Source organism: Plasmopara halstedii, assembly GCF_900000015.1.
Source record: "Plasmopara halstedii genome assembly, contig: Scaffold_262, whole genome shotgun sequence".
Taxonomy (NCBI): domain Eukaryota; phylum Oomycota; class Peronosporomycetes; order Peronosporales; family Peronosporaceae; genus Plasmopara; species Plasmopara halstedii.
Window position 1 is genome coordinate 1,082,136 of NW_020187183.1, and position 13,958 is coordinate 1,096,093.

The window sequence follows — 13,958 nt, forward strand, 5'->3', positions numbered from 1 at the left end:
CATGTCACAATGGTGACGTCACCAATCAATGTGTCAATATGTACGACGTACGTATTATACACAAGACTTGTTGCGCTTTTACAGCTTTTAAAATTTAAAAGTCTAAGGTTGCGTTATTGAAGGACTTTGTTGCACGACTGCACTACTAATTCTTATCCCAAGACTTGCTGTTCTTAGCAATGACCCATATGACATTCAGAGTGTGGTGTTATCTCCCAATGAAGATCTTAGGTGCAAAATACTGCTCGAGGTACAAAAAATCCTTTGAGTGTTCATCTCAAAGTTTTGAGACCATGCTGTGTTCCAGTAGCTTGATATGCATAAGTAGGGAATCACAAATTGTGCGCAAATTTAACAATGTACAAACCAGGGCAGATCCTCGCCGCATATGGCAGATCTGTTGGTCATATTGCTGCTTTTGTCATAGTATCGGTAGTCCTTTAGATAAAATGTTGTACTCGGGCTTTCAAATCACTCATTTAGTCATACCGGTATTGTGGTCTAATGAAGAACGTATATGCAATTGACCCATCGCCATACTGCCAGCGAAATCTTTACCAGTTCAGTTGGAAGTTGCTATGCATAATCTTATTACACGGCTATACCTACTCGGCCCTGACTAAGATATTACATTGCTTCATTCCGCTGGGGTATTTTTTTTGATTTTAATTCTTGATTTTTCTTGTACGAGTCGCCATCCCGAAGTCCTTTGTGTCCGGTAATATTTTACATCCAGCCGACATTTCTTGCATGTCTGGTACGATTACGATTTTGTCCGCTGTGGGGCTCGAACCCGCGCCACACAACGTTAGGCCCAGAAGCATTAACCACTCGACCCACGCCACCGGGTCGAGGCCATTACCAGTGAGGATACAGCAAATCTATTTCCGGACACTTCTTTTGCCAACATAGCTTTCCGGTGGTCCTTGTATCGGATAGAAATTTGCAATTTTCAGCGACGATTTGGTGATAGCTACTCGAGGTGATAGATATAGATTAGACAAATTATCATTGCCCACAAAATTTGTGGACCATTTAATGGTCAGACAGAACAAGTTAGTCTCGCAGTGGAAATACTTCTTCAAAACGTTCGCGCGGAGAGATCACGACCTTCATATAAGTTTGCGATGAACAAACAACTTCATGTATCTCAGGTTTTATAGATGATAATGTTTAGATCCGAGGTTTCTTTGACATCGCATCATTGATAGAAGGTTGTCGATACATGTCAATTTTCTGATCTTAGCCCGTTTGTACAACTGGATAATGAACAAACCTTGTGAATTGTCAGTCTTGTTCCGACTCCATTCCTGTGATTTAGCTGAGCATACACGCCCATTAGAATAACAGCATAAACATCGCTCAAATAGCCCTCGAACTTCAAGGAAGATCTCCCAAAACAAAGTACGTCAACTCGTGTAGGAAAAAATAAAATGAAAACACAGCAGCAGACTAAAGCAATGTAATATCTGGATTAAGTAAAGCGTGTAAATATAATACACAGCAATTTTCAAATGACTAAACAAGATTGTCGACGTGATTAACACTATACGGCCCCACCCTTGGAGCTAGATTTGCGAAATATCCGATCTACGAAGATAACTAAGGAACTACATCTTTTTTTCAATTTGACATCAAAGTATAACAAAGCTGGCTTAGATAGCCACACTGGCTCAAATCGACAAGATGAAAGCTGTCACTCTCACCACGGAACGAAAAGTTGTCATTTGCTCAGCTACAGAAAATCTTTCAGCATTTAGATCGTAACGATCCAAGACGACGAATATCACTACAGCAAAGGTTCTTTTAATGCTAAAGTCGTCTGCAAAAGACCTTGACTGCACATTTTGTTTAGTGATAGTTTCAAAATTGCTTCTTCCGCGAGTGCGACGAGCTCATTTAATAAATCTATCGGAATTGGTTACATCATGGACATTTGCCAAGCAATTACTAACAGGCTATATCACTAGTGCCGGACAGAATCTCCCCTAAATATCCCGTCAAGTTTGGCACAGGGTGCTTTCAGCAAAGTGACAGATGTGATGAAGCAGTCAACAAAATGTATATCCATCATTTGTTCCACTTCATCGGAAGCTCGGCCAGACAAATTCATAAACTGTCAAGTGCTCATAATGGCGATGCGAGGCGACTTGTGGTACAGCCGCGCTTAGGAGGTACGAGATCAAATGATGGCCGCCACCATTATTCTTGGTTTACATTGCATCTAGTTGCGGAGATACGGAATGCCAATTGTTTGTACGAGCACAGCCGTCCCGCTAAAACTTCGTTTCGCTCAATATGTGCTGTGAAAATATTACAGCAAGCACCACTATTCTAGCCTTCAAGTCATTTCGCACAGAATCTTACATGACTTGCTGCGAAAGAGATCACACGGGGACAGATTAAGTCGCTTAGGACGGCAACAAAGCAGAAATTGGGCTTTGACGGTGATCTCAAGTCCCTGCTTGATCAAATTGTGAACGAGTCTTGTCGAGTAATACAGAAACCACAGACGCCCTCATTCATTTAAAACAATGACACTGGTGACTTTAATGAAATCGCGATTACCGTGACGTTGTCGTTCGAGTATCGTCGGATCCCCTCTTGAGCCAACTCATGAGCGGCTAATTGTAGATCTTTATGAAGTCGTAGTCGATCACGAAAAATCGATATAGCTTCTTCGCTAGTCATGACATCCCAGAGTCCATCACAAGCTAAAAGAAGAAACTCGTCTTCCTGTCGGTTCAAATCCAGATTGATGACATCAGGCTTTGCCGTCAGCAGTGATGGTACCTTTTCGATACCGGCGTCACCGAATGAATGACGAGATCTGCTGGCTCCTCTGGTTGCATCAAGCAATCCTTTGAATTCAAGATCGCCAAATGCACGTGTGATAGCCATGACACCATTTACCCGATTGTTCACGACATGTCCTCCCAACTTAAGAATTCGTTCGCGCTCGACATCCACTGTCAGCCGATGGTCTAGCGTAAGCTCAACTACACTACCATCACATTTGCCTAGCACAAGACGGCAGTCTCCTACATGAGCAATTGTTAAATGAATATTTCCATTCGCTGCCGGACGTAGTACAAGTGCAGTCGCTGTCGAGCCACTAAGGTCATCTTTATGAACCAAGTAATCGCATACGGATACATCAAGCGATTCAAAACAGTCTTGTAAATCTTTGACACTTAACAAAGGCACGTCTTGTGCTTTAAATATCCAAGTATGGAGTTGCTCATGCAAAATATTTGCACATTCCTCCCCACCATGACCGTCGTAAAGCCCAACATAGGCAGCTTCCTTTGCCCATTGAGAAATTTCACCGTCGCGACAGGCAAAAACTGTGGCGATCGAAGGAATGACTACCCAACGATCCTCTTGTGTGTTTCGTCGACCCTTCAGCGACGAGACACCATAACTCAGAGCAAGTGCAGAGCTTTCACCGTAAAAATGCGGGTCATCTCGGCATTCGTAAACGTTCAGTGGAGGATCTTGCGTGACAGTCGCAGTAGAAATCGCACCTTTATTACTCGAATCATTCTTGTTAACAAGAAGTGGCGATGTGTCGCTTGCCAAAGGCGGCATTGACAGCGTCGTAAGCAACAGCTCGTCTAACAATTGGGGTGACTGCGATACAGCGAGCTCGTCGTCATCAGACACGCCGTCGTCGTCAACACCATCATTTCCGCTGTTTATCAAATGGTGAGAAAGAGCCACTGCACAATTGTAATTGCCACCTTTATGAATAGGTTCCAATGCATTCTTGTTGCTCGCTTTCTTTCGAGAAAACATCTGTGACCTGTAGTCAATCTCTTCACTTGAAAGAACTTTTCGTTCTCCTGCTATTGAGCTTTCGACGACACCCGCAACCATCTCAGATGATGCGATGAAAACTCGATTCGTTCTTGCTGCATTCTTTGCATTCACTGCCTTTGGAGATTGGCCAACGTTCCAGTCTGTTGTCTTTAACTTTTTCTTCTCTGACAGATTCTCGCGAGCGTGTTCCAGCCGTTGATACATCTGCTTGTGAATGTTCAAAACGATCGCAATGTGATCCGCGCCTACTGCGCGCTCGATCTCGTCTGTCGACACAGTAATCGGACGCGAGGGATGGTAGATTGCATCGAGCGCTAAGCTGTGCTTTTCATTCTTCGTGACCCACGGATGGATCATGACGTCGAGCAATGTCATACGTTCAAGTGGGGATTTTGTAAGCATGCCTTTCAGTAAATGTGCAAGCAACGGATCAATGGCTCCTGGAAATACTAACGGATCATTCTGTATTCGTTCAAACATAACCATTGCACTCTTTGCAACAAAAGGTGGATTTCCAAACTTAAGCATAAATACTGTTGCTCCAAGTGCCCAGACATCAGCAAGTTGACCTGAATACTCTTTCCCAGAGCACATTTCTGGCGCCATAAACGCAGGAGTACCCGCTACATCCATGATCTTCTGTTTACTTCCGTAAAGTGATTGGGAGATCCCAAAGTCTGCAATCTTGACGATATCTCTGTCTCCAACAAGAAGATTTTGCGGCTTTATATCGCCATGTACAATTTTTTGTTCATGCAGATAAGCTAGTCCAAGGATGACTTGTAAGAAAATGCAATGCAGGTCTCGATCACGCAAGTTTTCGAGCATGTTTAATGGATGTTTCTTTTTTTGAAACGACAGCATGTCGCCGTGCTGCATATATTCAAGCACGAGAAAAAGTTTGTTCATCTTTGGGTCATCCATGACTTCGTACAGACGTAACACATTCGGATGGTTCAATTTTTTCATTATGGCGATTTCGCGCTTGATATCGTCAAGTTTACTTTGCTTGCCTAATTTGTCCTTTTTCATGACATCTCGATTGATAAATTTCATCGCATAGAGTTTACCCGATTGTTTCTCCTTACAAAGCTTAACTTCGGCGTACCCACCAACGCCAAGAGACTCGAGTATAATATAATTATTGATCATTGTGCGCGAGTTAAGCCAATCGCCAAATTTTGGGATCGGGTGAGGCAAATTGTGTTGAGGAATTTCGGCTCTTTTCTTCTTTACAATACTAGTGTCTCGAATCGCAGCGGCAACTGGAGAGTGATTGGGCGACAATGCAGATCTAATTGGAGACTGCTCGCCTGATACCACAAGTGGAATGCCTGTTAGTGCAAAGTTATTGCCAGAACCATAGGGATACTCTTTTTTTGGCGACGGTGTGCCCATGACTGGAAGTCCACGTTTGGTTGGTGATATGTCACCGAGAGCTAAACAGTATCCTGGCAGATGTCTGGGAGGAAGTGGACTGGTGGCAACATTGCCACTTATCGACGATGAAGGATCACTAGTAGGAGGAACAATAGTAAGACCATACAAGTGACGTGAACGCTGATGAATACTTGCAGAGTTTGCCATCGTACTGACATGGCTAGGTTCATGAGCTGACTTTAAGGGTGTTACAATATTTGACAGACCCACGCCTGATTTTGTTAAAGATGGAATCAATGTTGAAGCTCTAGGGCTGGCAAGCCAGTCATGTATATAGTCATTGAATACTTCCCCATCGTCTTCATCACTACCACCACTGTCGCCGTTGTAAATTACATCTTTAGAACTGTTAGAAACGTCAGGTTGCGGATAAGAATTGGTTTGACGACCGAAAACTCGGTTGCCAGGCGGTAAAGGCGCTGCAGAGACTTTAGCGTTCTTTTGCATTGAAAAATCTGTATTTGAAAGATGCATTCGAACAGCCTTTGTGTTTCTCATCTCGACCGGATCATTTAATTTTAGGCCTGGTTTTAAGACCTCAATGCCGCCGTCAAGATTCCATTCCTCCACCTCTTCATCCTCATCTAAATCTTCTTCGGAGTCGTCAATGCAGCCGCTGCCCTCCTTTTGAAGCGATTCGTAAGCAAGGTTGGCTGTAGTCTGTTTTTCAGATGATGAAGTTGGAGACTGTTGAAAAATACGGCAGCTTTTGTCCTGCGCTAGAACATGACCGGGATTTCTGCTGTTAGCTGTAGCAGAAAGTAATCCAGAATCGTTCATACTTATCGATCCTTGTGAAGCTCGATATTCAGTTAAAATCGAGGATTTAGAGGCACATGGATGCGGCGATGATACCCGACCTGGTAAACTTTCAACGTACGTTTGCTGCTGTGAGTCATTCACTAAATCTCGAGCCAGTCGAGACGCCGCCAGTTGCGCCATATTCTGCCTACCATCCCGATTCCAAATTGTTTCGGTCGCATTAGATCGGATCAGTTGAGTAAATTCGTCAATAACTTTTAGTGTGACTGTGTGGTCGGAGCTGCTACGCATAGAATACGAAACGTCACGTAACATAGAAGAAGAATCTGTCTTTTCTGGCTGCGTGTCAGCCAAGATTGAATGCTGTATCAGCGACTTTAATGGACTGCCATTTGCGTCAAGTACGTTTCGCTCACTGTAATCACATTTAACATTTCCAACTTCTTTAAAATCGTTCGCAATATAGTCGGCGGGCTCTTCAGCGTCACCAAAAACTTTGCTCGGCTCACGTTCATCATCGCTGCTTCCGTCGACACCTTTACGAGCTATAGAAAGCGCCACACAATCTGGAGGTAAAAGAGGAAGTTTGCTTGCCGTGCAGCCCATTTATGATGCTTACTGTTTAATCCCCGACCATCACTTTAAGATGAGCGAAGGATAATGCGATGGGCTAATTCAGGAGATACTAGTTTTAGGCATTTTTAAACATGCACGCCCAAAAAAGTGATACAGTCACATGGTACTCCATATGTCTGAACTATCACTTATACTGCTTGCTAGAATGATGCGCTTGATATAGAAGTGATATGCGAAGTTGATTCTTCCACTGAAGTCGCTAATTTTTCAAAAGCCGAATGTCACTTCAGCATACTGAACACTAGAATGTCGGTGAGTCTATTCAACTGCTAATTGTCGTTGCTGTTACAGTTTTGTAACATCAGAGGCTTTTCTGAACTCGAACGTATTCTATATCTAGGCTTGGAATCGAAATTATGATGTGCAAAGAATGTTGAAGCTGTGTTTGCAGCTGTTGCAGTACTTGTCATACCAAATGGCGAATTCACATGGATCAAATGACAGTAGAATGATTTCGCTAGATTACTGTGCATTAAATTGTTGTTAAAGATACACAGCGCCTTCAAACTGGCGCAATCGGCGCATACCGCAGAAAATTACTCTTTATGACGACCTGTTTGCTCGAGAAGCTGGTGTTTTTCAACAAGCTGTTCAGTTTGAAACATGCGTTTGTGCTGCTGTGCAATTTCCAGTCGCGTATGTGCTGTTTAGTGCTTTGGTCATATGCGTATTCAAGATTGATTGCAATGACTACTTAAAGAAGCGTAGCCGATGTTACGGATGATGATTGCAAGTGGTAGCCAGCATCTCTTGACGGTTTTGATGTTAGCGCAGATGCGTGTGAGTTCGCTATTTCCGAGCACTTTCATACGTCTGCTAGAATGATGACTGAACCTAGCAGAAAAGTATGAAAATATATCTCGTGTCCATGTTGCAAGCTTTCGTTGTATCCCCTCCAGCACGGCGATAATTTCCACCAAATATGCTGTCTGCGATCTGCGCATGGAAGCGTTATCCAACGACCTTAATCTCTCCATCATGCTTTATTTCAAAACGATGCTGCAGTTTTCTATTCAAATTGATCATAACTACCTACTGTTTCAGAGTGAATTGTAATAGTTCAGACTGCAAAAAATTTCGCCAGATTGAGATCTACACTTGCAGACCGTCGAACAATTCGCAATTACTGCTATCTATTAATATAAACTTACCAGCATCATATTGATCACGAGCTTGAAAAATGTTAAAGGACGACTGTATTCCTTGAAGTCCAGAGCATATCCTTGGTGGGCTACAATTGAATAGCTGTGAGCCCTTGCATTCCATGTCAGGACCGGAACTGAGTGGCTCCTATGTCAGAGATAAGAGCAAATTAAAGGCGCGTATAAAATGCGAGACAGAAGGATGATTTATCCTTGTCAAGACACGACTCTTATGCCAAAACCAGACCACCCGTTAGACGTGTCTACTTTGCGAAAAGTGAAAATCCACGGGAAAGCAGCCGTAGTGCTTCTTCTCTGGTTAAAGTAGTGACGTGGGTAGTCCTGGAAATTATATGCGATTTCTTACTACTCATGCTGAAGCTCCTGCTTATCGGGAGAATTATCCCTTTAGGATGAGTGTACGAAATGGTAAGATAGTGAAGTCACCGGAATACTACGGTTGGACCCAGAAGAGGAAGTGGGATCATCATCCGTTACGAATGAATCTGTCGTTGAGGAAACTCGCACATTACTGAGTGCATGGTTAGCACAGCTATCGTCAAGGTTCAACGGGCCCTTCCAATCCTTTGTTGAGGATTCCACGAGGTGGCGATGAGATACTCACTTCGCTCGTTATTCCCAATAGAAGGGATTTCATCAGGTGGGGAAGTAATAATATTGAGTGCTGAAACAGACTAACCGAACGTGTTAGCTTTGACGAAAGAGTACCTCGTGAAACCGACTTGGTTATCAAAACTATATGACCTCTGTCAAGAGAACAGTGTGACGTCATTATGATGCTTTCTTCCATACAAAGCTTTAAATTGTTTTGGTTGTAGAGCCTAAATCGTCACTTCCAATGCCAATTTTTTTGACGGAATGGCAAATGGCCAATAGAATAATGTCCATAAAACCGCAAACAAACCAAAATTTTAGACAGGGAGTGCAGGAGGACAACATATTGCCCTTAACTTGGTTGATGGATGTCCTCAAATGCTTATGAAAGACAGCGACATCGCCTCACTGCGATGGATACTTCCTGCGGAATGCATTGGAAGTGCTCTAACATTGACCAACAAGGGTCTTAGTCATTGCAAGGTCGGTCGGCTCCTACGATTGAGAAGCGTGTTGCGACGGTAGATCCAGCCTTACTTCATGCAAGGTCAAGGCCGAGGGCATGTCATTCAGTAGGGATCGTTAATCGCGCCGTTGAGGCTCAATCGTATGGTGATGCAGCTGTTTCGTCATACGTGGTGATTTACATACCTTTTCCGACCTCGATTAGTCCACGATCACGTAGAGCACGGAGAGCCAACTGCTGAAATACACAGTTGCGAGTTGTATTTAGTATTAGCACTTAAAGAGATGTTTACCGATAGAAAAATGCCTTTGGTACCAAAAATATACCATTTTTGGTTGCAATATCGCTAAAAATATGGGTAGCCGATTGATCTCGCAAAAGCAAAGCCCACTGTCGGTTGGACAAAGCCTCAATTCCAAATAACGTTAGGAATTGACTACAACTGACCAACGAATGCAGTGCGAACTATGCCGACACGACACGGTATCAACCAATCTACATGAAGAAACAAATGAGACTGATATGCGACAAAAGATGCGGTTTCAAGACTGTGAAAGATATAACAGTCGCATGCTTCGGTTCTGGCTCTTCTGAATACATGTCGGCCATTTCATGTTGTCTAAGACACTTTGGCCAGTGGATTTATCCGTGCTTTGTCACGGTAGATGTAGTTGGGCTTGACCGTGTCATCACGTCCATTTCTCGACAGCTCAAATCGAAAAAAAAGAATTACAGCTAAGTGCAATACATAACGATTTGCTTACATTGGAGTATTTTTTTGCTTAGCCCCCAGCTTCCTATATAGACCATGCATTATTACGCACTGCGATGTCGTCGCCAAATCATTCTTCAATGAATGCAACTTGGATTTTTTGAAGAGGATGTGCAATAACGTCGTCCAACTATAAATTGTCGCGTGTCACACAGATGACGCCACCAATGGTCGAACCGAAGCGGGTTAGACGCAGCACATGTGCCTTTATCAAAGATCTGGGAAGCATAATGTTCTAAGATGTAGATGCTGCTTTATCGAAGCGCGGTTATCGTCTGCCCCGCTTTTTACAAAGGCTAGCTAGATCAAAGTAGACGTATCTCGAAGTGGTGCCTCATGATGAGAACGCTAAGTACCCAATACTGTTTGAAGCACATGATATTTTGTCGGGTGGCCATCTTGAAAGAGAAAACGTTCAAACTCAGTGATCACTATGTACGGGTAGCTCTATATGTACAAGCGGATGAGCACATATGTGTGCACAAGTAAATGGTATCACCGGATTATATACTCACCACATGCAACCGTACTTTTAAGCAGCTTGCTGGATTCAGCAGAGCGTCGGTAATCCATAAGTATTGTCGTTCATTTCGCTGCTCAGAAACCGCGGTTGGTAATACTTTTTTTGCTTTTTGTGGCCCGTCTAAACAATATGGCTCATCAGGCTGCTGTTAGTGATACTGTAATAAATAAGGATACGATTAAACTGTTCATCGACAATTTTTTCGTCAACAAGGCTCGCCAGTGGCAATTATATCTGATAGCAATTCGCACACTTGAGCGAACGGGCGGTCCACTGTATTGTAACGTAATTACACGTACCGTCGTATGAAAGGGCGGGTCGAACAAGATGGTGTGACAGTGCATAGGTGTGGATTACACAGGTTGGTGTTATCACACAGTGGTATGGCTACACCGTAACAAGAAGCCACTACGTGGCAGGATTGCCAGTTGTAATGCATATTAGTTAGATTTTACTATTTAATGAGGAAAAGCTAAGGTTTTAGATATAGGCGGCTCTGCTGCAAATAAAACAATTAAACACAGTTTTAATTTTGAACGGAAGAGCGTCTTTTCGCTGGTTAAGGGTATCAGTACTCTTGGAGTCAGCGGGTTGCGGTCCGCTGCACTCGTACTTGCTCTCGTAAAGACCGTAAGGTCGGTGACCTTTGCTTCGCTTCCATTAAGCAAAGAGCTACGGCAGCCCCGCTGCATGTATTCATTGGGTTGGTGGGTGTACCATATTTGTGACCAGTATCTGATGAGCCGGAGGGGATACACTCATTCGTTAATCTATAAAATTGAATTTTCACCTTCGGTAAGATTCACCTGGCACTTTTGCGCTTACACCCTGAGCATTAGTCTCCCCGAAAAAATAAGCTTGGTCTTCTGTCGCAGCATCCTTTTGCGTGCGAGTGAGGGTCGACGTTATGGTGAGTTCAAAACCTGGTCGGTCGGTAGCTGTAACGGTGGTTTCATGCAAACGAGCGAAATTGTAAAACGTACGAATTTGAGGTGGCATTTTTACCTCGACGTCCACATCGTGCCTTAAGGTTTGAATAGTCAAGAGTAGATTGACTCTATTCTCGGACATTCGCTTCAATGAAGCTGGCTTGCATCGATTTGATTGAGAAAACGCATTTGATTCACCCAGGATGAAATTTAAAAACGAGCTTCTTCAGCTTCTCACCAATGCCCAATATCCAAGTACATTTTCCATACAGGCATAAATTTCCCTACAGCTGATGTATTAATTGCAGTTGATAGTCTTTTGACATCACGACCTCTGGGGTCAGAAAGAACGCGTGAAGCAACACTTTGGAGCTCAGCATAAACGCAAGGCCCAACCAATATAGACGTATGTGACCTTCCCTCCAGCGAAGCTAGAAACGTTTGATTGCTTCAACTCTTACGACGTGATAAAATTGGTAAACTGTGTTTGGCGTTTGCGCTTTCAAGCGGAGCTATCTGAGCCAAGTTCAGCCCCTTGGTGACAAGCAGGACATTGACGTGAAGGTTTTGGCGTGTTTTTACAACTTCGAGTGTCGATTTCAAATCAATTTTAACGTTTTCATCCTAAGAGCTACGAAAGTGTGCTTGCCTCATCCTGAAACTGCAGCTTACTGCCGCTTCTGTATTCCAAACTCTGCTCGATGCATCTAGCAACACCATTTGGTGGCGTATTCGGACAAAATCGAAGCTTGTAGAAGATTTATCGAAAATTCGTGTCTGCACCAAAATGACTTCTGCTTCTTGGCGAAATTGAGTCCAAGACGCACCAAAGTCCGCCAGGAGAAAAGTGAGCGCCATCCCATTTTTCAAATTCCAGTCCACCTACGGTTATTGGCATTCTATCCACCTCATACCTGGGTTAAGGTCGTATCTCAGATCCAGGTACAAGACAGGATAACATTTAAATTGTAAAACCCCTCGAATTCAGGTACTAATGTCCCTGTTGCGAAGCTTTAATTATCGTATGAGTATCTGCAGATTAATGTCACTGCGTACTTCTTTGCCTTTGAAAGTCGTGACTGATACGTAGTTCTATAAGAGAATTTATACGAATTCACAGAGCTTTTAGGACGTTAAATTATTTTGAAGCAATAACTAGCAACACCGGATTTTTAACCACCTTTCTACTGGAAATTCTTCAACCAAGCTAATTTTCAATCACTACAACATTTACGAGGTATAGAGAGCCTAATTTTTACCCAGAATACCACGCTTTATATCGCCTATACGAAATCACGTTTGGCAGCGAGGGGTTCGTACAACAACCTCGCCTTATAGATTGCCTCCCCTTCCGGTCAGCCGAAGGCGAAGAGGGCCATCAAAGACCGATGTTTTGTATCCTACATACGAAACGTCTGTGAAAACCACAAAGCTTCTATGCAGCTAAAAAGTTTCTTTCTTCGCATGGAAGAAGTTCATCGCTTCTGACGCGCGCTTAAAGCTTTTTATTACTAAATCTGATCCATTCGACATTAAAATCACTTTAGGCATTGAATGCGATACCCAACATTTTCTCAAAAGGAAAGGAAGGATCTGGAAGGGCTCAGTGCGAGCCTCACAGTTTTAGATACTCTACGTGAGGATAATATTCAATACAGTTTACGGGGGAGGGTCAGACGATATTGCGGCAAGTAACGGGGTTACACATACCCTGGTAATAGGTGTGTGTGTCACATTAGATGGGCATGGTGTGACCACACCCAAACAAGAATATGGTTCGGGGCTGAATAGCAGTAGCTATACATGTAGTCAGATTTTACTTTACATATTTAGAAAAATCTATGCATTTTAATTTAGTCGGCTTTGCCGCAGATAAAAGTAAATAGAGTCAGGTTTTTAATTTAAGCCGAAGAGCTAATTAGCCTTGGGTTAAGGCTATAAATATTCTAAACATAAGCGGATTGCGATCCGCTCAACTCCGATTTGTTCTGATTATAGAACGAGAGGTCAGTGACCTGACTTACTTCCTCAAAGCGCAAAGCTACGGCAGCCCCGCTGCAAGATTAGTCAACTACCAATTCCTGCTACCTGGTAAGGCTGCGCGAACACCCACAACATCTGTTTCTTACACGTTCCATGCTGGGAGCACATATTTTGCAGAAGCGTCGCCCATTTGTGCCCATTCTCGTGCGCGTTCTCTCAGCTTGTCGACCGTGAACACGACGCACTATTCTTATGTCTGGAACGTGGCAAAATTTTTAGTTTTTTTCCGTCATAAGGCAAAGCTTTCCCTATGCCGACTCTCAAGAGACTGGATTCTCAGCACATCTTTCTCACGGAGGTGTCATTTGATATCCGCTCGGCGCTAGCTGAAAAACTCTTGGAGATGTCTCACTAGTGCATAGCCAAGCGGGATTACGTCTCCCGGCAAGCGATTGCCGCATCGTGCCTTTTCGCTACCAGTTCCCAGATCCTGTCCAAACGGAAGACATAAGCTGACTAACTGTCCCGGCTCGATGAATCAAATGTCTCAATCTCACGACTTGACCTTGGGATTGACTACAACTACCTTACACTTTGCGCAGAGGACGTTTGGATGTTAACAATCACACAGCAGTGCAATGTGAGATTCAAACAGTTGTGAAGCATTGTATATCATTAGATTACATGATGGTTGTACGGTGTAAGCACCCAATACTACAGTACTAATTTCGTTTCAAGATGCACGTACTGTCTACAATTTTCTACAGATGAAGATTATTCGTGATGCATCAACACCTTCCACATCTACTCTTTCGACAAAGTGGTGGGTGTTGCACTGAATGCGAAACACACCATTGGGGTCGTGGGA

General features: G+C 43.4%; 1 protein-coding gene across 1 annotated transcript; it reads right to left on the bottom strand.

Annotated features, from left to right (window-relative positions):
• Window positions 1–2,526: 2,526 nt before the first annotated feature.
• PHALS_04674 (camkk camkk-meta protein kinase) lies at window positions 2,527–6,630 on the bottom strand (the record flags this gene model as incomplete). The annotated part of the gene is made up of 1 exon (XM_024722534.1): window positions 2,527–6,630. The coding sequence occupies one exon, from the start codon at window positions 6,628–6,630 to the stop codon at window positions 2,527–2,529; it is 4,104 nt and encodes a 1,367-aa protein (XP_024573601.1).
• Between the last annotated feature and the right edge of the window lie 7,328 nt (window positions 6,631–13,958).